Raw genomic sequence first — 24,426 nt, 5'->3', positions numbered from 1 at the left:
TAATCCCAGGATGACCAGCCAAGACAGAATCTTGATGCTCCTCCAGAACCTTAAAATGAAAATTCAGGGGAACAAAATATGTATTCATTGAATCCTCAGCACATCACCTTGATCCTTCGCAATCTCAGACTACACATCAATACTGAGCACCGACACCACCACTCCCTTCTGAAGAATGGGGACAAGTTCCTCACAAGAGCAGGTAGAAAACTACAAAACAACCTCACCAATCAATTAGCACAACTTTCACCAGTAAGTCTGGGACACCACATCTCAAAAACCAACATAGAATAAACTATAGCTGGCATGGGTGGAAGGTTTCAACCAGCATACACAGGAGGGGTGCAGATATGATAGGCTTCTTCACAATATATGACCAAAGGAGCAAGCAGACCAACAGAGATTTGCTCTTGCAAGCCTGCCTGTGAATCAGAACCCAAGTCTGCCTATGTTGATCCCAGACACCAGAGAAACCATCAGGTGGAGTCTCAGAATCTGCAATGTCAACAGCGCCAATGCTGCCATGACAGTCTGCAAAGTTTGTGCAAAACTCTGTGTTGATACGAGTATAATGGAAGTCAATGGGAAATTTGGGCATTTTTCCTGCAGATCCTAACAGGAGGGCTGGGGGGCTGTAAAATCTCTGAAATGGATGGAAACCGCCTCAAATGTAATGAGAACAGCATGGGGAAGACGCCTGGAGGCATCTCAGGCTCCTAGGTGCCTGTGGGAACAATGTTGTCAGAGTATTATGACATGTGCACACAATGAGTATTTGTATGCAGAAATGTCAGTACCATTTCTCCATCTCTTGGCAGGAGAAAAATCTGCATCAAAAACACGCATTTTGCCACGTTTTGGATGCATTTTTACTTATATTTTTGCATGCATTTTCACCTGCATTCTTTACCATTTTTGGACACCAATGAATGCTGTAGTGATAGACATTAGATATAGATAGATGGACAAATAGACAGAGAAGCATAATTGCACAAACCCCCCCCCCAACATATAATAAAATTGCACCCCGTGGAGTTTATTGGACAGCTTTTTATGTTTAAATAAATTAAAAAACATGGGACCTTTAACCCACCCCTGTTTTTGATAACCATCAAAGGTAAACCAAGGTAAAGCAGACAGCTGTGGGCTGACAGTATCCGGCTGAGAAGGTACATGGTTATTGGGCCCAACTTGGCTCTTTTCGATTGTCCTGGTGTGGTCACGATCAGGTTAATGTAAGTTAGGGGTGATGTAAACTGTGTAGTGTCAGCTGGCAACAAGCCCTGGTGTTAGTAAGTAAAACAAAAAAACACAATTTTTTTTTTTTTTTAAAAAAACACACTCAGACTCTAGCCCTAGTTCACCAATTTATAAAAAAAAAAAAAAAAAAAAAAAGCCATTCAGGTCCGACATGTTCCGGCCGCTCATTTTTGCCCCTCTTCTGCTATTGGGCGGCCGCTTAGTGACGCCGCAGTGATGTCGCTATGACGTCGAACGCACCTTCCCCTTGAAGGAGGGATTGTTCGGCGGTCACAGCGACGTCACTGAACAGGTATGTGAGTGTGACGCTGCCGTAGCGATAATCTTCACTACGGCAGCGATCACCAAATGTCACATGAACGACGGGGGCGGGTGCTATCGCGCACAACATTGCTAGCTATCGCTAGCGATGTCGCAGCGTGTAAAGCACCCTTAATTCCACTGGTTTCTATTGTAGAATGTATGGAGCCTAGTTCTGAGAATGCATCATAGGTCACTCCTGGCCAGGCTGTGCTCTGGGATACCTCAAAATTGTGACAAGACGTGATGACGTCAGTAACATTACTGCTCATGACCGCTCTCACCAACATCGCGAGACCAGGGATGTCTCACGAGTGATGATGTTACTGACATCATTACTGTCACACCTGTGCTGGGAGCGCTGACGCTCTTCCCTGCTCACCTCCCCTGCTCCCGCAGTATCTGTCTGGTTCCGCGGTCTCCGGGTTTTCTCCTGTTCCCCTGGCGGTCCCTCCGCTCCACTAGTGTCGGGCGCCGATGTTCCCATGCTGCCTTATCTTCCACACTGCCTAGCCTGTCCTTTGGCTCCCAAGGCCCGCACTTGCGCAGTAGTCTCTCGAGAGCATGATTAGGGCACGGCCACAATGCTTTCCCATTTCTTAAAAGGTCAGAGTGACCTAACCCGGAATTGTCTATCAGTCCCTGCCTTAAGGCAAACTGTATGTGAAGAAACTAAATAAAGTTTAGAAGTACAAAAAATCAATATGTAAAGAAAAACTCCAAAAAATTCAAATTTATTTGAAATTAATAAAATTGAGAAATCTTAACACACAATTATAACAACCAAAGTGTGATAATAAATCATATTAAAGGGGAACTAGCCATGATCAGCCTGACTCACTCCTACTTTGCCGCGGAGATCGACACTCTAACGCTTATGGTGCCCCCACTCACCAACGGCTGTCCCTCCAGGCCCTAAAAAGCCCTATACAGATGGAATAAGGGACATAAAGAAAATATAATGCCAAAAAGCACACTCAAAAATAGAAAATAATGCACATTTATTATCAGATTTATAACAAAGATATAGTACCAGAAAAAGCTCCACCAGGGCTAAAAGCCTAGGGAGTAAACGCGTGGTCCAAAAGCCCAAATAAACCACACTATGTAATAGATGGTTAAGGACCACTCTCTCTGAGGAGCAGGGCATGGCCATGCTGCTTTCCCATCTCTCAAAGGGAGAGTGCGACCTAACCCTGAAGTCCCTGACTTAAGGCAAAGTGTATATAAGGCATCCTCCCCTTCTGCGAGGTGCCTGTTCAACGTGTCCCCTTAGCTTGTCTTCCTGTGTTAGTTGTCAGGTCCTCGTGCTCATACCCGAACTCTGTACTGTTCTGTGTATCTGTCTCCTTTCTGCTAGTATGTCAGTGAAGCCACCAGAATCCATCGTGTTTTCCAGATCCGCAAGCACCTTCCACCTGCTTGTGACTACTGGTACCAATCTGCTCTAGTCCGCACCAGCTTCTGCGTGATCCACTCCAGTTCCTGGTCATCACTCTGCGGCACCAGCTGCCAAGGTACCAAAATCCCCCAGCACTGCCTCCTGGCAGTTATCTACCAGCGATCTGTCTGCTTCCACCTCCTGTGGTTGTGGTGAAATCTTAGTAGCTGCTCAGGTCTGCTCTTCCAGGTCACTGAGTATTTTGGACCAGTGGACCCACTCCTCTCTCGTCTGATTTCCTGGATGTGACAATTATCATCACAGATTTATGGGACATCATAGGAACGCCATGGACTACGTTGGAGCTGTGGGATTTTTTTTTCAGAATAAATTGGTGAACGAGGGATTGTCTCTTTTACTTATTTCTTTATCTTTCTCTTTTTATGTCTTTTAGGCTTCAATTTGTGGACTATGCCAGATTCAGTAGACTAATTCAGATCTGCATGAGTTTTATTTTTTAATAAATTGGTGAATCAGGACAAGAGTCAGGGAGTGTTTTTTAAAATAAAATATTTTTGAGTGTATTTTATTATCTTTATACTTACTGGGTTAGTAATGAGGCTGTCTGATAGACGCCTCTCCATTGCTAACATCAGGGCTTGATGCCAGATGACAGTACACAGCTGACATCAACCCCATGTACTATTACCCCATTGCCACTGCACAAGGGCAGTCGGGAAGAACCTAGGCAATGTGCCAGAACTGGTGCATGTAATGTGATATGCCACTTCTGGGGACTCTACGGGCTGCTATATTTAGGCTGGGAAGTTCCAAATAACCATGGATCTTCCTTAAATCAGACCACAGCTGTCTGCTTTTCCTTTGCTTGTTATCAAAAATAGGGGAAGACCCAACGTTGCTTTTTTAAATTTATTTTTTATTATCCCCCCATGAGCTATCCCTAGACTGAATGCAGGTAACAGTGGTTTTACTTAAGATAGGATAGTATGTAGCCCTGATAAGGACCTTTGTTTTAATGGTGCAGCAGCAGTATATAATTACTTCAATAGTTATTAAACTGCCTATATGCCTGTGCTCTAATCTAGGCTCTCCCTCCTAGATCAACTCTCCCTAAACTGCTTCCAAAGGAGGATGTGCCATGCATAGTGTCACTGGGTCTAATATAATACCCGATAATGCCATGCGGCTGGCCAATCTCAGTAATGCTAGTAGCCAACTTGGTTACAGCATTACTGTGTATGGCAGGCAGTCCCCGAATGTTGATTGGCTGTCTAACAGCCATAAAACATGCAGGGTGGGGACTCAAGCATGGTGCTCGAACACCCCCGATAATGGATCGAGTAACTATCTCTACCCTCGCACATCACTATCCAGCGATCAATAATCTATACAATTTGGAAAGTTTTTACGCTACCAAATTTGATGTGCATTATCACATTATGGATCCTTATAATGCAAACTTGCATTGTAATGAAGTATTAAGCAGGCATTGAATTTGACAGATGAAAATTATACTGTGACTGCATATGAGGGAGAGATTATTTGCATGTTGGTGGTTGCTCATTATTTCATTCTTTTTTATGTTGTCTTCAGGATTGCCAAGAATTTGATTTCTTATTTAAAAGCAGGTAAGATTGCTATTCCAAATGTATCTAAATAAATTATTAACTATTGTTCTAATCACATCTGCCATAACTGTCAATGGAAAGTTCAACAGTGTAAACATAATCTAATAAGTGGTATCTTGTAAATTAAAATATTATAAAACGAGTAAAATATTGTGCAAGCTACACAAACACTAACAAATCAGCCAAAAACATCTGGAAACCTCAAACCCCACCCACAATGATGAACTGGGGAAATAGTTTTACAAATTCACAAATTTAAAGAATAATACGCCACAAATGAAAGACACAAAAAACAAGACAAAAAAAAATTGTGGATACGATAATTAAAGTGTGTGTGTGTGTGTGTGTGTGTGTGTAAGAAACCTAAAACTTAAAGCACTTTGCCTATTTTTCTCTTTGCATATATATCATAGTTGCATTAGGACAATAGTTTTGCTAACTCAATACTTAAGCGGAGTTTACACGCTGCGACATTGCTAGCATCGGCTAGCGATGTCGAGCGCGATAGCACCTGCCCCCGTCGTACGTGCGATATTGTGCGATCGCTGTGTGAAGCCCCACAGGTGTAGTGTCGGTGCATTACCTTCAGGGACTCCACGTAGCTGGTGCTGGTCACAGGTAGGGAATCTTCAGTTTTGATCGTGACGCCACTCTCAGATTTGCGGTCAGAGGGGACCGCCACTGCAGATGAGGAGGCACCTGGGGCTGATGGTGGGTGCAGTCGGGTGTAGTAGCCTCCTGAGAGTGAGGCAAGCCCCAGGGCCCTTTGTAAAGCTGTAGTACCACAAGTCGCAGAATGACCACACACAGGCAGAGTGTCTTTCAGGGTTTTTACTCACTTCAGGTGGCAGGGTGAGTAACCCGGGCGTAGCTGGGATGAACCAGGTGGGAACCAGGTATCCTTCCGGCTGACTGTATGAGGGTGACTACAAACTCGCCTTCCTTAGCCCTTGGTGGTTTGGGGTGACCCCGACTTTGAGTCCCTATGGGGGTCACCCAGGGAAGATGCTCCAAGCCTCTCTCCCCTTCTTGTTGTGCCGTGTGCTTGTTCCCCGGGCCAGGCCACTCCAGCCTCTTGCCTCCTGTGACCTATGGGCCCTACTTGCGGTTACGTGGCTGCGGCTTTTGGTTGTTGTGGTGTGGGCTGTAAGAGCCCCACACCGGCAGGTTTAGCAGGGAAAGGTGAATCTATCCTCGCTTCGGGATCTGCCGCCCGGTTGGGCCTGGTGCTCTCTAGAAGTCTCCGTACTTCCCACTCCGTGCACTCTCTAGCTGAAGCTGGCTTTCAGGCAGCACTTCTAGTTGACCGTTCTCCCCCGTCTGTAGTCACTGCGCGGGCGCTGTTAGACAGCATCAGCCCCACAGGTCTGCTCCTCACTGAGCCCTCTGGAGTTCTCCTTCTAACTGACTCACTGCTCCTCCTCTCCTGTTCTTGCCTACGCCACCTAGCAACCAGACTCTCCACCACACCCCTTGAGAGGAGATGGAGGCTTTTTAACCCCCTGCCACTATTCCAGTGGAGGTATAGGCTTTGCCCCCTCCTGGGATCCCCAGGGGTCCTCTCATGGGTACATGTGTGAGACCTGGTCACTATGCGCCTGTGTTCCACACCCCTGTCAGCCTTCTGGATTACCTGTATTGTACTGTCCCCAGCATGGGTGCAGTACTCAGTGGTGCCTGACCAGGTCAGGGGCGCCACATTCCCCCTTAGTTATCACCAGCACGTCCTCGGGCTGCAAGACAACATTTTAAAATGCATAAAACATTAAAACATGTAAAACATTTAAAAGCACCAGGTATCAGACATCACCACCCTCCACCCACAAGTCCGTTAACCCACCCAAAACCCTCTCAGGAGGCAGGTCACCGGTCCTGTTGGTAACCAGGTCTGGGCCATCTACTTCCCCAGACCTTTCCTCCAATCTTCCTCTCCCGTTGGCCGCGACTTCAGCCACTTCTGGCAGGATGTAGAGGCGGCTTTCATGGGCTGGTGGTTTCAGGGTATACCTGGCCTGGTGGATCCGCGCCGTCAACCTCTTCTGGCAGGATGCAGAGGCGGCCTCCACAGTTGGTGCTGACCAGGTACCCTCTTTGTGGTGGTGAGCCAAGGCCCCATAAACAGGCGTGCTCTCTGGTCGCAGGTGAGCCAAGGCCCTTTTCTACGGACGGGCCCCCCTGGTTGCAGACGAGCCAAGCCCCTAAACAGGCTGGCCCTGGTGGTGGTGCCACTGGTGTAACTTTTTACACTGCGAGAGTTTGTGGCTATAGCAAGTTCATAGCCTTAAAGTTTATTTCTCACAATAGTTTTTGTGGGCGCATTTCTTAAACGTTGCAAACAAAACTTTTCAAAACTGGTCAAACTTTCTTTACTTCTTTCTTTACTCTACTCCTCCGTTTCACTAGGGCGCGGGCATGTTGGGCACTGGCACCTGTGACTTTCTTGCTCTCCGTCGTCGTCCGTGGTTGTTTCATCTGTAGGATCTTTGTCTGTGGTTGTTGCATCTGTAGGATCTTTATCTTGTCTTTCTTGTCTTTCTTGTCTTTCTTGTCTTTCTTGTCTTTCTTGTCTTTCTTGTCTTTCTTGTCTTTCTTGTCTTTCTTGTCTTTCTTGTCTTTCTTGTCTTTCTTGTCTTTCTTGTGGCATGGGATGGCTGTAGGGTTTGCTGGGACGTAAGGTTACATCAAGTGCGTACAATCCCCTTTCACCTTGGTGCATGGTAAACTGTACCAAATCTCCCATTTTCAGATTTCTGCAAGGGTGTCCTCTTGGCAGATGAGCGTTCACATCTCTGCGGTTTACAAATATCCCTTCTTTTATTCCTGGTGCTACAATGAAGCCATAACCACTTTTCAAGTTGAAATCTTCCACTACGCCATAACACAGGGGTCCTCTAGCCTGGGCTTTGGACTCTCTCAACAAACGCTTCTCCTTTAGGTCTCTGGCGGTGACTGCTCTCTGTTCAGGAGACTGTGGTGCTGGAGCAAACTGTGTTCTTCTGCGCCGTGTCTTGCGGGCTGGATTCTGTAGAGGGCAGCTCACAAACTCCCAGGTGAGGTCTTGGGGCTGATCTTCTTCTGCAGAGGGGGTCAGGTCCTCCTCGTCCCAGCGGGAGTATGGCAGCATTTCCGGCTCTGAATACACAACTGCTACTGGTGACACTGGAGTCGGAGTCAACCCTTCTGCTTCCTGGCCTCCTCTCCCCCTTAGTTCTTCCTGGCACTCCAGCTGTGGCAGTGCCGGGGATGGATGCTCTTCAGCCGGCCCAGGTGAGGGACTCTTTGGTGTAGCTGCTGCAGGAGTTAGCAGGAGACTCTTTGGGGTATGCGGAGGGGGGATGTATTGACTCACCAGCCATTGTGGAAATTTGGCCTCCAGGTCAGCCTTCATCTGCCAATATGCAGGGTCTTCACCCACCGTGGGCTGCCTATCAGGGACCTCTGTGGACCGGGGAGCGGTATCTGCTCTGGCCTTACAGGCCGGGGTAAATGCTGAGGTAGTCTTTCCTTGGCGGGCCGCGCCTGGCATGGCGGCGGCCTGGTCTTGGCGGGCCGCGCCCGGCATGGCGGTGGCCTGGTCTTGGCGGGCCGCGCCTGGCATGGCGGCGGCCTGGTCTTGGCGGGCCGCGCCTGGCATGGCGGCGGCCTGGTCTTGGCGGGCCGGGCAGGGCATCGCTGCAGGGACCGGGTCTTGGTGGGCCGAGCAGGGCATCGCTGCGGCGGCCGGGGCTTGGCGGGCCGCACCTGGCGTGGCTGCGGCCTGGTTCAGCGTCGCCGCGCCGGGCGCCTCTTCAGGGACCGCGGACGTGGCAGCAGGGGTCGGGGCACTTGCGCTAGCCGGGGCATCACTTGACTCACCCACCGGTGGCAGCATCGGGGTCTGCGTCGTCGCCGTCCTGTCTGACACTCGGCATGCAGCTCTCCCTTCATAGGCCCGAACCGCCGCGGTCAGCTCCTGCAGTTCCATCCGTTCCTCCCGAATCTGCTCCACGACCCGGGTCTCCAGCCGGTTGCAAAACTGGGCCAGCTCTCGGTACCACCAGGCAGCGGAGCCTGGTTCTGGGTTCCTGCGGTCAGACGCCATTTCTTCTGCGCCGTCTTCTGCACGGTCTCCCAGCAGTGGACTCTTCGCTGCCTCCTGTAACAAGCTGTCCAGTTTCTGCTCTGCCTCTTTCAGCAGCTCCTCTCCCAGCAGCAGGCTTGTGGCTTCCTTTCCTTCCCGCCGTCTCTCGACGCTTCCACTCTCATAGCTGGCAAGGTCAGAACTCTGCAGGGGATCTCTGGGTAGCCACACCTCTTCGTGGGCGGTAACTTCTTCCAGCGCGGGCTGCTGTTGTTTTTCAGCGCGCTTTTCATGGTGGCAATATGGCGGCGCTTCCAATTTTTCAAGCGGACCGCCCAGGCACATGGTCACCTGTCTGAACAGGTCTAGTCCTTATCCTGTTCGTGACGCCAGATGTGAAGCCCCACAGGTGTAGTGTCGGTGCATTACCTTCAGGGACTCCACGTAGCTGGTGCTGGTCACAGGTAGGGAATCTTCAGTTTTGATCGTGACGCCACTCTCAGATTTGCGGTCAGAGGGGACCGCCACTGCAGATGAGGAGGCACCTGGGGCTGATGGTGGGTGCAGTCGGGTGTAGTAGCCTCCTGAGAGTGAGGCAAGCCCCAGGGCCCTTTGTAAAGCTGTAGTACCACAAGTCGCAGAATGACCACACACAGGCAGAGTGTCTTTCAGGGTTTTTACTCACTTCAGGTGGCAGGGTGAGTAACCCGGGCGTAGCTGGGATGAACCAGGTGGGAACCAGGTATCCTTCCGGCTGACTGTATGAGGGTGACTACAAACTCGCCTTCCTTAGCCCTTGGTGGTTTGGGGTGACCCCGACTTTGAGTCCCTATGGGGGTCACCCAGGGAAGATGCTCCAAGCCTCTCTCCCCTTCTTGTTGTGCCGTGTGCTTGTTCCCCGGGCCAGGCCACTCCAGCCTCTTGCCTCCTGTGACCTATGGGCCCTACTTGCGGTTACGTGGCTGCGGCTTTTGGTTGTTGTGGTGTGGGCTGTAAGAGCCCCACACCGGCAGGTTTAGCAGGGAAAGGTGAATCTATCCTCGCTTCGGGATCTGCCGCCCGGTTGGGCCTGGTGCTCTCTAGAAGTCTCCGTACTTCCCACTCCGTGCACTCTCTAGCTGAAGCTGGCTTTCAGGCAGCACTTCTAGTTGACCGTTCTCCCCCGTCTGTAGTCACTGCGCGGGCGCTGTTAGACAGCATCAGCCCCACAGGTCTGCTCCTCACTGAGCCCTCTGGAGTTCTCCTTCTAACTGACTCACTGCTCCTCCTCTCCTGTTCTTGCCTACGCCACCTAGCAACCAGACTCTCCACCACACCCCTTGAGAGGAGATGGAGGCTTTTTAACCCCCTGCCACTATTCCAGTGGAGGTATAGGCTTTGCCCCCTCCTGGGATCCCCAGGGGTCCTCTCATGGGTACATGTGTGAGACCTGGTCACTATGCGCCTGTGTTCCACACCCCTGTCAGCCTTCTGGATTACCTGTATTGTACTGTCCCCAGCATGGGTGCAGTACTCAGTGGTGCCTGACCAGGTCAGGGGCGCCACAGCTGCCGTAGCGAACATTATCACTACGGCAGCGTCACACGCACATACCTGCTCTGCAACGTCGCTCTGGCCGGCAAACCGCCTCCTTTCTAAGGGGGCGGTTCGTGCGGCGTCACAGCGACGTCACACGGCAGGCATCCAATAGAATGGATGAGCGGGACGTAACATCCCGCCCACCTCCTTCCTTCCACATTGCCGGTGGAGGCAGGTAAGGAGATGTTCGTCGCTCCTGCGGTGTCACACATAGCGATGTGTGGTGCCGCAGGAATGAGGAACAACATCGCTAAAAAAACCCCCGATTTTTTGATTCAGGACGACCTCTCCGCGGCAAACGATTATGACCGCTTTTGCGATCGTTTAAGGTTGCGCATAAGTGTCACACACTGCGATATCGTTAATGACGCAGGATGTGCGTCACAAACAACGTGACCCCGACGATAATTCATTAACGATATCGTAGCGTGTAAACCCCGCTTTACCCCATATTGTCTAACAATACAGTTCTTTAAGTGTGTTTTTTGAGCAGTTGTGTTTCCTTCTTGCTTTGAGCATTATAAGGCTTGTACATGAAAACAGATCTGCAACAATTAGTAATCAGTGAGTATGGTTGGCACTGCTTGATACACAATGCTCAAATCCTTGCCCCCAATATTTTGTTTTTCATTCTGGGTCTAGCGCTGACCGGGACTGACATCTGGAGACGCGGTCTCTGAACGAGGCTCCATAGGTTGTAGTATGGCATTGGGAGATAGCGTGGGACCACTACACAATGGATTACGTTGGATCTTCATGGTTTTATTTTTAAATAAACTAATGAAAAAGGAACAGTGTGGGGGATTCTTTATTCAAACAAACTAGTTTTTGGTGTGTGTGTGTGTGTGTGTTTTTGTGTTTTTTTTTTTTCAATTTACAAGGTTAATAATGGAGTGGGTCTGATAGACACCTCTCCATTACTAACCCCTGGGTTTTATGCCAGCTGACATTACATATCTGACATCAACCCTATTAACCTATTACCCCAATTGCCACAGCATAAAAGCAATTGGCAAGAGCTGGGCAAAGCGCCAGAAATGGTGCATCTAATTGATGCACCACTTCGGTGACAGATGCGGGCAGCTATTTCTAGGCTGGCAATGGCCTAGTAATCATTGGCCTTCCCAGCCTGATAATGTATGAGCCAAGCAGCGGTCTGCTTTACCATGGCTGGTTATCAAAAATAGGGGGAGACACGCCATTTTTAAAAAATTATTTTATTTTTAAATAAATAGTAATTTCATAAAAACTGCTTGGGGTCCCCTTTATTTTTATTAACCAGCCAAGGTAATGCAGACAGGGGGTGATCCCACACTTTTTAAATACATTTTTCCGGCCTCCCTAGCCCTCTAGTGGAGTTTGCTGGAAAAATGATTGAGTACCCCACAAACCTCCATTATACTCATTACGCGAATTGAGTGGGTCTGAGGGTCGGACTCACTCAATTCCAGAAGCAATTGAGCACTTTAGTGCTTGTCCATGACTAGCAACAATGCATTAACTAAATGATATACAGATCAAAATTTAACATTACAGCACCTAGGCCGAAGGTCTCAAGTTGAAAATAAAAGTGAATATATTAGGAAAAAATATTTTTTTACTTCAATTTAAGTTGCAAAAAAAGGTGATCTGCACAATACAGGCAACATCTTTATATTCCTCTTCTGCAATTAAGACAATAACTGCAATTGAATAAAAAGGGTTAAAGTGGTTTACCCATACCTATATCCATTATTGGCCACATCGATGATATGTTGAGAAACAATATTTTTCTCAAATAACTTGTATTGCCAATAGTGCCTGTGAGCAGCGCTATTGCAGTCCTCTCTTCCCCATCGCCTGACCCTCGGGCTCCGTGACCCCAGGGATCCAGTGATGTCTCGTCAACTTCCTGATCACATGACATCACCGTGGCCGGCTCCAGTCTCCATGACTCACTGGGCTGTGGGTGGCATTTCACCGCTCATCACAGCCCAGTGTGTCTCCTGCTTGCAGCGCTCTGCAGTGAAGGGGGAGAGAGCAGGAAGATGCTGGGCTGTGACGCTGGGCTGTGCTGAGCAGTGAATCACCTATTTTAATTAAATGCTTGAGTTATATATACAGGAACAATGGCCTTACAGAGGGAAATACATTTTACAAAAAAAAAAATAAAAAAAAATGAAAAATGCCAAAGGAAAACCATGAAAAACAATGATGGATGTCATGTGTCAATCTAGCCTAAGGGCGGCTTTGCACACACACGCACACGCAGGTGCGATGTCGGTGGGGTCAAATCGAAAGTGACGCACATCCGGCGTCACTTGCGATGTCGTAGTGTGTAAATCCTAGATGATACGATTAACAAGCGCAAAAGCGTCGTTATCGTATCATCGGTGCAGGCTCCGACATTTCCATAATGCCGGTGCCGCGCAGGTACGATGTTGTTCCTCGTTCCTGCGGCAGCACACATCGCTGTGTGTGAAGCCGCAGGAGCGAGGAACATCTCCTTACCTGCCGCCGGCCACAATGCGGAAGGAAGGAGGTGGGCGGGATGTTTACATCCTGCTCATCTCCGCCCCTCCGCCGCTATTGGCCGCCTGCCGTGTGACGTCACTATGACGCTGCACGACCCGCCCCCTTAGGAAGGAGGTGGGTCGCCGGCCAGAGCGACGGTCGCAGGGCATGTGAGTGCATGTGAAGCTGGCGTAGCGATAATTTTCGCTACGCCATCTATCACAAGATATCGTACCTGCAACGGGGGCGGGGACTATTGCATGCGACATCGCAGCATCGGCTTGCGATGTTGCAACGTGCAAAGCCCGCCTAAGGGTATGGGCACGCAATTGGGACCCGCCGCGTCTTGCAAGGACACGAGTCTCCTCCACAGGAGACCACAGCTGCTCATGCCCACGATCCTGGCTCTGGCAGTTGCAGTCTCTCTTTTCTGTTCTCCCTGTGGAGCATGCTTGCGTCTCCACAGCAAAGAATTGACATGCTTGCGGCTCGGAGAGCCGTACCGCAGGTCAGTTTAGGCTGCGGGCAGTACACACACAGTGGGCATAGGATTTCTAGAAAACCCATCCACTGTGCTTGTACTGTACATCGCTGCATTTTGGACGTAGCTCAAAAATTCTGCCTCCCAAACGCTGTGAACCCTGATTGTGGGCACACAGCCTTAAGGGGGCTTTACACGCTACGACATCACTAATGCAAACTCGTTTGGGTCACGGAATTAGTGACGCACATCCGGCCGTATTAGCGATGCCGTTTCGTGTGACACCGATGAGCGATTTTGCATCATTGCAAAAACGTGCAAAATCGCTCATCGGTGACATGGGGGTCCTTTCTCAAAAATCGTTACTGCAGCAGTAACGAGGTTGTTCCTCGTTCTTGCGGTAGCACACATCGCTCCATGTGACACCGCAGGAACGAGGAACCTCTCCTTACCTGCCTTCCGGCCACAATGCGGAAGGAAGGAGGTGGGCGGGATGTTACGTCCCACTCAGCTCCGCCCCTCCGCTGCTATTGGGCGGCCGCTCAGTGACATCGCTGTGATGCCGCACGGACCGCCCCCTTAGAAAGGAGGCGAATCGCCGGTCACAGCGATGTCGCCGGGCAGGTAAGTATGTGTGACGGGTCTGGGCGATGTTGTGCGGCACGGGCAGCGATTTGCCCGTGTCGCGCAACAGATGGGGGCGGGTACCCACACTAGCGATATCGGGACCGATATCGCAGTGTGTAAAGCCCGCTTATGTTATTGATCATGTAGTGCTATAGTTTCAGCAAATAAAGACTTTTCACTGTATGATGCAAAGTTGCACAATACTTTGTGATAATTCCACATGATTTTCAAGATCCTGCTATCTATCTTTCACCAGTCAATTGTTGTCATATGATGATGGACACACTGGTGTATGACCTTTTTATATTTCACATTTTTTAGAGCTTGTGTTGTTGAAAACTGCACCAAAGAATAGTGTCCCCAGCATCACAAAGTAATGGCACACCGCAATTTTTTTTTTTCACACTGAATACTTTGATTAGTAAACTCTTTCTTTCTTTAGCTGACAAGAAGCTAGAAGATCCCTTAATCTGGAATGCGAGGCATGAAGAATGCATCACAGAGGCTCACTGGTTCAGGAAAATTGGTAAGCACAGTTCACACTAGCGTTTAGCGCTCAAAGTTTTTATATTGTTACACACTCTAACGCCTCCACACGTCAGTGATTCTGGTACGTATGTGACCGTTTTTTTACATACCAGAGTCACTGACATATGCAGACCTATTAAAATCAATGGGTCTGCGCATACATCAGGGGTTTCTTACTGACGTGTTTATGTGCGACACACACACATGTCCGTGTGTTTCGCACGGAGACATGTCCATTTTACTCCGGCATCACTGATGTCCCACGGACCACACAGTGGTGTGATCCGTGAAACACATACCAGAAAAAAAGAAACGTACATTTAAAATAAAAAGCTTTTTAAACTCACCCGTCTCCAGCGACGCTGTGTTCAGCCGCTGCTGTCTTCTGCTTCCAAGCTGGCTAATTACGCTCATGCATATGGACTGCACAGCAGACCCGAAAGTAGCTACAGAGGGGAGACAGCGGCTGCTGGACACAGCATTGCGGGAGACTTCAGCACCACGGACAGCAGAAATGTGGACAGGTGAGTATAAGTGTCTGATCTCCATGTATTATCACGGATAGCACAGAGAGATCACGCGTGTGCCAAAATCATGGCACACGAAGAGACATACGCACCTTTATCACGTCAATGAAAAATGTGTGTGTTTTTCACTGACGTGTGAAAGGGGCCTAACGAGAAAACAGAACTTGTGCAGGAAACAGATTCCTCACATGACATATACAAGAGTGACAAAGCTTAATGGAAGCTCAAATACAAGTTTGATTCATTTCTAGGATACATACTGCTCACTTCAGGTTTTCAATGAAAAACCTGCTTAAGGCTATGTTCTAACGATGAGTATTTGTTGAGTCTTTAAGGGTACAGATTTTCTTAAGCATTTCTGCACCGCTAAGGTTATGTTCACATATTGCATTTTTCTTGGTGTATTTTTGGCTGCATTTTTTTGTTTTTGGTGTTTTGTCGACAGTACAACGTTAATTTTATTCTTCAAAAATGTATGGTTGCATTTTTCCAGCGTTTTTACATTTTCTCAGCAGCAGGAGGAACACTGAAGATGTATGTTTTTTACCTGTGGATTTTCAGCATCTAATGCAATTTTGTAGGTAAACTCAGCACATAAAACTCCATGTAGTCACAAGAGAAATTGACATATTGCTGATTTAAAAACTGCATCACAGATTTGTTTACTCAGATTGGAAAAAGCAGTAGGTATGAGATTTCTATAAATCCCATAAACCTTGTGGAACTGTAAGATACTGCTATTTTCTTTAGCAAAATTATAGTGTCAAAAACTCATCGTAGGAACTTAAAGGGGTGGTTCACCATTTTTTTTATTTTCTGTATGAGTTCTACTTACCATTCTAGGCGTTTTCTCCATTGGCTTCTGTTTCCATTTCTGGCACTGAGCGGCGCTATCCTGCACGCTCAGTGCCTGTCACATGACCCCCTGGAGCTGTGGCTGCCAGTATCTTCTGACGTCCCGGCAATTCCGGGCTCTCAAACTTGTCGGGTACGTCAGAGGAGGCTGGCACCACTCAGATTGAGTGACAGGGTTGTGGGCGGTGACTACCACACGGCACAGCCCAGCATTGAGGGGAGGAACCGGAGGACATCAGTGTGGAGCCGGCTAAGCGTCCTGCAGATGGTGAGGCACGGGGCGCCAGGGTGGAATACAGGGGGGGTTCTTCAGCTGAAATCCCCCCCTGCATGTAAGTATCTGATCACACTCTCCACCCGCCCGCTCTGCTGCGATGTCAGGAGAGCGGCCGGTGTCGGGCAGTGTGATCATGTGCTCCTCCCACCAGCACTACAGGACGCAGCAAGACACTGACACGCATGTCACCGCTGTGCTCTGCCATCTGTCCTGCTGCATGGGACCAACTGTCTGCACTCTGTCACCTGCACCACAAGTCACAGGGTGGAGACAGTTAATGACAGAGCACCTCTGCCCCCCCTCTTCTTTCACCACTCTCTTTTCTCCCCCCACTCTTCTCCCCTTCCCCTCTTCCCCCTCTTCTCTGCCCCCTCTTATCCCTCTCTCCTCTCCCCCTCTTTTCCCTCGCTCTGTCTCTTTTCCCTCGCTCTCTTTCCCCCCCTCGCTCTCTTTCCCCCCCTCGCTCTCTCCCCCCCCCTCGCTCTCTTCCCCCACCCTCGCTCTCTTCCCCCCCTCGCTCTCTTCCCCCCCCTCGCTCTCTTTCCCCCCTCGCTCTTTCCCCCCCCTCACTCTCTTTCCTCCCCTCGCTCTCTTCCCCCCCTTGCTCTTTCCCACCCCTCGCTCTCTTTCCCCCCCTCGCTCTCTTTTCCTCCCCCCCTCGCTCTTTTTTCCTCCCCCTCGCTCTCTTTTCCTCTCCCCCCTCGCTCTCTTTTCCTCCCCCCCTTGCTCTCTGTTCCTTCCCCCCTCGCTCTCTTTTCCTCCCCCCTCGCTCTCTTTTCCTCCCCCCTCGCTCTCTTTTCCTCCCCCCCTCGCTCTCTTTTCCTCCCCCATCGCTCTTATTTCCCCACCTCGCTCTCTTTCCCCCCCTCGCTCTCTTTCCCCCCCCTCGCTCTCTTTTCCTCCCCCCCTCGCTCTCTTTTCCTCCCCCCTCGCTCTTTTTCTCCCCCCTCGCTCTCTTTTCCTACCCCCCTCGCTCTCTTTTCCTACCCCCCGCTCTCTTTTCCTCCTCCCTCGCTCTCTTTTCCTCCCCCCCTCGCTCTCTTTTCCTCCCCCCCTCGCTCTCTTTTCCTCCCCCCTCACTCTCTTTTCCTCCCCCCTCGCTCTCTTTTCCTCCCCCCCTCGCTCTCTCTCTCTCTTTTCCCTCGCTCTCTCCTGGCATGATCAGTACAGAAATCTCTCCATCGTGGAGGGGTGAGAGGGAGTAATAAACATGGAGTCCCTACTGTGTCTGTGTATTTATTTCTAATAAAGTATTTTTCTCTGTGTGATGTCTTTTTTTTTTTAAACCCTTTATTGGAGATAAATTCCCCCCTCGCTCTCTTTTCCTCCCCCCCTCGCTCTCTTTTCCTCCCCCCCTCGCTCTTTTTTCCTCCCCCCCTCGCTCTCTTTTCCTCTCCCCCCTCGCTCTCTTTTCCTCCCCACCCTCGCTCTCTTTTCCTCCCCCCCTCACTCTCTTTTCCTCCCCCCCTCGCTCTCTTTTCCTCCCCCCTCGCTCTCTTTTCCTCCCCCCTCACTCTTTTTCTCCCCCCTCGCTCTCTTTCCCCCCCTCGCTCTCTTTTCCCCCCTCGCTCTCTTTTCCTCCCCCCCTCGCTCTCTTTTCCTCCTCCCCTCGCTCTCTTTTCCTCCCCCCTCGCTCTCTTTTCCTCCCACCCTCGCTCTCTTTTACTCCCCCCCCTCGCTCTCTCTCTCTTTTCCCTCGCTCTCTCCTGGCATGGTCAGTACAGAAATCTCTCCATCGTGGAGGGGTGAGAGGGAGTAATAAACATGGAGTCCCTACTGTGTCTGTGTATTTATTTCTAATAAAGTATTTTTCTCTGTGTGATGTCTTTTTTTTTTTTTAAACCCTTTATTGGAGATTCTTAATGGCCAGGTCAAACTTGGCCTGACATTAAGAATCTCGGGCTTTATACCAGCTGGTAAAACATAGCTGGTATTAACCCCTTATTACCCAGCGTGCCACCTGCCACCAGGGCCACTGGAAGAGTTGGCTACAGCGCCAGAAGATGGCACTTCTTTGAAAGTGCCATTTTTTGGGGTGGCTGTGGACTGCAATTCGCAGCGCGGGGCCTAGAAAGTTTGGGCACCCTGCACTGTGGATTCCAATCCCCAGCTGCCTAGTTGTACCTGGCTGGACTCAAAAATTCGGCGAAGCCCACGTCATTTTTTTTTTTTTAATTATCTCATGAAATTCATGAAATAAAAAAAAAAAAGGGCTTCTCTATATTTTTGGTTCCCAGCCGGGTACAATTGGGTAGCTGGGTGTTGGGGGCATCCCGTAGCTGCCTGATGTACCTGGCTAGCATACAAAAATATGGCGAAGCCCACGTCATTTTTTTAACAAAGTTTTCAGGCAAAAACCTTTATAAAAAAAAAATGCTTCCCTGGATTTCTATTGCCAGTGAAAGTAACACCAAGCAGCGGGGGTTAGCAGCCAGTAGCTGCTTGGGTTACCCTTAGCAATAGAAAATGCAGCGGGAGCCCACAAACAATGTGATTTTTTTAAATTTTTTTTATTTTTAATGAATTTTTTAAAAAAAAATCGACATGGGCTTCGCTCATCGAGCACCAGAGCATTTTACTGCTCAATTCATCCCAAGTAATCAGATGACTCCAGTGTCGGCCGATTACTTGTTCTGTGTCCCCCTGCATCCATTGCAGCGTGTACGGGCTGTGAGGTCAGCGGAGTTCAGTCCAGCACTGGAGTCAGCTGATCTGAACTCAGCCGAACTCCAGCCTGCACACGCTGCGATGGATGCAGGGGGACATAGAACAAGTAAGGTCTAAGCCTCACGGCGAGAAAAACAGTGTGAGTGGAGTGCGATAAAACATCGCATTCCACTCGGAGCAATATTAGCCTGTGTGTCAGCGCACATGAGCAATTATTTTCTCAGCCCTAATTGGACCGAGAAAACAATCGCAGCATGCTACAACTGTAATGCAAGACTCTCTCTTTTACTCATTCAAGTGTATGTGGTGAGAGAAAACTCGCACTGCACTTGCGGTACATCGGTGGACTACGGAGGAGAGAGGGAGAGAAATCCCTCCCACCCTTCCTCAGTGCTGGCCCAACCCTCGAGTGGCGGACCGCCCCCCGCAGCTGAGGTCTGCTCGCACAGTCGGACCTCAGTCGCAGGGACACACACATGACACTCAGCTCTGCTGTACTGAGCGTGAGCCGAGTGTAATGCGAGGAGATCGCAGTAATCCCCGTGTGGCCCCAGCCTGATCGGCCGACACTTGAGTCAGCTGATCTGAACTCAGCTGAACTCCTGTACACACAGCCCGCACACACAGCCCGCACACGGTCACATGTGATCGTCAGCAGGCAGTGACTGCTGTTAAGGCTACATTCACATGACCGTTCCGTTTTTGCGGGCCACAAAAAACGGTCCTTTTTTTTCACGGATGCATCCTAGTGGCATCCATGTGACATCTGCGTGCCTTCCGTTTTTTTTGTGGACCGCAAAAAAACGGAAGCAGCAAGGAAGATAAATAGATGAGTAGATATAGAGATGGATAGATAGATATAGAGACAAAGGGATAGAGGGATGAATGAATGAATGAATGAATGGAGGGCTGGATAGATAGATAGATAGATAAGAAAGACATATATATTGTCCTGCCCCCCTGCATATTCTAAGCTGGCACCCTTTTGTGACTTTCATGTGGCACTAAGGTGCTTAGTCTTGTATTTAGCCAAAAAATAAATATAAAAAAAATGACAAGCGGTCCCCATATCTTTTGTAGCCAGCTAGGGTAAAGCAAACGGCTGCAGCCTGCAAACAACAGCTGGCAGCTTCACCTTGGCTGGTAATCCAAAACAGAGGGCACCCCACGCTGTTATTTTAAATTAACTAAATAATTTAAAACAAAAAACACGGGGTCCCCCGAAATTGGATCACCAGCCAAGGAAAAGTGGACAGCTGTGGTCTGGTATTCTCAGACTAGGGAGGTTCACCGTTATTGGACACTCCCAGCCTAAAAATAGCAGGCTGCAGCCGCCCCAGAAGTAGCGCATCCATTAGATGTGCCAGTCCTGGTGCTTCGCGCCAGCTCATCCCGTTGCCCTGGTGCGGTGGCAAACGGGGTAATATATGGGGTTAATACCAGATGTGTAATGTCACCTGGCATCAAGCCCTGGAGTTAGTGATGTCAGGCGTGTATCAGATACCCGACCTTACCAACCCAGGCAGTAATAAAAAAAAAAAAAAAAAATAGACAAAAAACACATTTTTATTTGAAAAAAACACTCCCCAACACATTCCCTCTTTCACCAATTTATTAGAAAGAAAAACAAATCCAGGTCTGGTGTAATACAAGGGGGTCCCACGATGATCCATACCATAGTCAATGTCCCAGTCAATGAAGAACAGAATGTTCCCTAATTGCTGGGAGAGCCGTGCAGTGACCTGAGCTAACATCAATAGGTCAGCCCAGGTCACTGCAGGGCATGACGAGTGCTGCTATCAGGAGGTTAGCGAGGTTTATTACTGAACTCCTGACAGCAGCGCTGTCACCGAGTTCAATGACCGCCGCCTTCACAAGCAAAGTATCGCGAGCGGCCCGTGACGTCACCACTAGTCACAGTCTCGGGTCGACAGCGAGAGGTGATGTGACAAGCGGCGGGCATAGAAGGCAGTGACGACCGCTGACGTCAGGAGGGCAGGACTTCATCACCGTAGGTAATGAACTTACTAACCTCCTGACGGTAGCGCTTGTCATCCCCGCGGCTGCTGACACTGCAGTGCGGGCCGCTGCTGACACTGCTGAGCGGGCAGCTGCGGGGCTGGGGCTGGAGCGGGACACTGACTGCACGAACACCCAACGGAAGTCACATGGAAGTGCTTCCGTGTTGCTTCCGGGAATTTTGCAGACCCATTGACTTGTATTGAGTCACGGTTTGTTATTACGGAACAGAATAGGACATGTTCCATAATAACAGAGCAGACATACGGCATCCGATGTGGTTTTTTTTGTAGGATCGGATGCACATGGAAGTGCTACCGTGTACCATCCGATCCTACACAAAAGACATTGAAAAGATGGTCCTGTCCGTGGGTCCGCAAAAAAACAGGAACTGACCAGGACAAACGGAACGGTCATGTGAATGAGCCCACCTGCAGCCATTGCAGTGTGTGCGGGCTGTGAGATCAGGAGTCAGCTGACTCCAGCGCCGGCCGATAAATTCTGTGTCCCACTGCAGAAGGATCCGGTAAAATAACGGTTGCATGCACTGCACATTTAATCCACAGGATCCGGTCATATGCGGTTTGCGGATGATACGGACGACACACAGACTAGGCAAGAGGGAAAAAAGCAATCTCATCACCCTCTCACTTTTTTTTCCCCAATTATTTTTTTCACATGTTGCGCCGGCTAATAATCATAATTGCTGTACACACACACACACACACACACTCACTCACACACACACTCACACTCACACACACACACTCACTTCCCCTGGTTGTGCAGAGCTGGCAGCTGCTGCTGTCTCTGTGTGATTTCTCTCAGTGCATCCACACAGGGAAGAGGCAGGGAGGAGGCTTTGGGTGGAGAGCTGAGGGGGGTGTTACACACAGTGTGTGTGTTAGATAAGCTAGACACCGCCCTAGAGCCACAAAGAATTCTGGGACTTGTAGGAACTGAACACAGGAAGTCAGAGGAGAGATTAACCCCATCAGAGCTGGAGCCAGCAATGAGCATGTGCTGCTAGTGCACAATAAAAGGTAATTTTGCTGAAAAAACATAATAGATGTGTTGAGGGGCACATATTAGCAAGATTTATCAGAAAAAAAAAATCAGTTTTGGTAACTGGACAACTTGTTTAACCTTAAAAAGACTAACAGAGTGGCAGGATTAGGGAAAAGAAGAGTTCTTACATCCAGAAGGTAACAGTTTGTTCATGACAGTTGTTTGTCATGAAATAATGTGTTCTTAAAGAAGCCATCCCATTACCTTTTTTTTCTTGCCTAATAAGTGAATATATGCATGTACTGTACTGTCAGTTTGTTAATATACTCACCTACTGCTACTTTCTCCGGTATCCACTGTGTTCCTCTTCTCAGTGAGGTCACTGCTCTTTAGACTCTCCAGGTCACACTGTGTTCTGCATGCCCTGAAGTAGCTTTTTTTAATTTGTCTATTGACCATCAGAACGAGGCTCTATAGACTTACATTGTATAGTTCACAGAATGAATCGGAGAGTCTGAAAAGTGGTGACGTCACTCAGAGGAGGATTGCAACGGCGCTGATTGCTGGAGAAGGTGGCAGTATGTGACTATATTAACACACTGACACTACAGTACATACACATCTACATAGGTTTGGGGGGGGGAAGCTCATGGAAGGGTTCCTTTAATAAAAAAAAGTTCTGTTTCAGACAAAAAGGATCATGTTAATGAAGAATTGCATAGGTGAAAGAAATCCTTAGCATGTGATGTCACAGCTAGTGGATCAAGCGCTTCTAGTGTCCAACAGACAATAATGATCCTACGTGTTTCGAAAGTTGTTGGCCCATCGTTACCAACAAAAAAGCCTATGCTACTGGTGCGCAAAAAAAAAATAATTCAGATCTCATATGGATCATCCATATAGCATCCAAATTTTACGGCAACTATGCAATTAACAGATGAAACTGTTTTTGGTCTTGTGAATGCTAAAAACTGAACTGGTGATGTATGGAAACGGATGCCATACAGATTGCGTATGGATGTTATACAGATGACAATACTGATCAAAAATTGTCCATTTTTCTGGATGATTATTGGACTATTTTTTTTATATTGTCTTATTCATTTAGTCTAACCCATGATATATTTGGCTGGGTCATGATACAAAAGGTGGTTTTGGTCTCATTTTGATGTCCAGGATACGGATAGTTGAAATATCTTTCCTAGATGACTTTAGCTCGTGTGAAGGAGGAAAGGTTGGCAGCGATGGAGCTAACAGGCTACAGCGACAGCAATAATGTGTGTTCTCCTTCTGTTCCTATGTAATAAAAAGTGTGAATTATACAAAAAAAAAAGTTTGCTAAAATAAAAAAATCTAAAAATTAGGTAAAAAAACATAATTAGCCCTTTTTTTCCCTCATAAGTCTTGTTATTGTAAAAAACAATACAAAACAATATATATTTTGTATTAGTGTTTGTAATGATCGGAACTAAAAAAAACCAAAAACTAGCTTGTACATTGTCATTTTCCTGGTGAATACTGTAAAAGCAAACAAAAAAACCCAAAAAAACACAGAATTGCTCATTTTTGGTCACTTTGCTTTTGCAAAAAATTGAATAAAGAATGAATGTATAAATTTTGGACCTCTAATTTTTTCCAAACTAAAGGCCTAGTGGCCAAAAAATATAAAATTATATATCTTAGAATATAGTAGCCCAAATAAATAGAACATATTTCAATGGGATTTTTTCATGTTACATCCACAAGGTTAAATGCATTTTATTGGGATTTTATGTTATATACAAACGCAAAGTACCAAGCATTTCTGAAGTGTCAAGAAAATGATACAAGATTTTCCTAATATTTTAAAAAAATATCAAGCTATTTATCCCGCCAGGTAGAATGCTCCAGTAAACAAATTGATATATTTACACAAGGTGAAGGCTTGGAGCACCTCCCTCCAACAACAGCAACTGGAGCTAGCGCCGATCACTGCTGTTTACTCAATTTGATGGCATTGTTAATCTCAGGCATCAACTTTTAAAAGGAATCTGTCACCTAAAGGTACCATCACACTAAGCGACGCTCCAGCGATCCCACCAGCAACCTGACCTAGCAGGGATCGCTGGAGCATCGCTACACGGGTTGCTGGGGAGCTGTCAAACAGGCAGATCTCACCAGCAACCAGTGACCAGCCCCCAGCCAGCAGCGACGCTTGGAAGCGATGCTGCGCTTGGTAACTAAGGTAAATATCGAGTAACCAACCCGATATTTACCTTGGTTACCAGCGCACACCGCTTAGCGCTGGCTCCCTGCACTCCTAGCCAGAGTACACATTGGGTTAATTACCCGATGTGTAGTCTGGCTATGTGTGCAGGGAGCAGGGAGCCGGCACTCACAGCGTGAGAGCGGCGGATGCTGGTAACAAAGGTAAATATCGGGTAACCAAAGAAAGGGCTTCTTGGTTACCTGATATTTACCTTCGTTACCAGCGTCCGCAGAAGCCGGCTCCCTGCTCACTGCACATTCAGTTGTTGCTCTCTCGCTGTCACACACAGCGATGTGTGCTTCACAGCGGGAGAGCAACAACTAAAAAATGGTCCAGGACATTCAGCAACAACCAGCGTCCTCACAGCAGGGGCCAGGTTTTTGCTGGATGTCACACACAGCAACATCGCTAGCAACATCGCTGTTACGTCACAAAAGTCGTGCCTCAGCAGCGATGTTGTTAGCGATG

The 24,426-nt window shown here is 48.5% G+C and overlaps 1 protein-coding gene across 1 annotated transcript in view; it reads left to right on the top strand.

Annotated features, from left to right (window-relative positions):
• Positions 1 to 24,426, top strand: part of TEX11 (testis expressed 11) — a 1,632,405-nt gene that overhangs the window by 1,240,102 nt on the left and 367,877 nt on the right. Inside the window, exons 22-23 of the mRNA XM_075324897.1 lie at positions 4,556 to 4,590; positions 14,272 to 14,355. Of these exons, the coding sequence (XP_075181012.1) occupies positions 4,556 to 4,590; positions 14,272 to 14,355 (119 nt within the window). The remainder of the gene's footprint in view (positions 1 to 4,555; positions 4,591 to 14,271; positions 14,356 to 24,426) is intronic.

The sequence above is a fragment of the Anomaloglossus baeobatrachus genome, chromosome 9, assembly GCF_048569485.1.
Source record: "Anomaloglossus baeobatrachus isolate aAnoBae1 chromosome 9, aAnoBae1.hap1, whole genome shotgun sequence".
Lineage (NCBI taxonomy): Eukaryota > Metazoa > Chordata > Amphibia > Anura > Aromobatidae > Anomaloglossus > Anomaloglossus baeobatrachus.
Note: the sequence above shows the minus strand (reverse complement) of the source record. Positions and strands in the feature narration are given on the sequence as shown.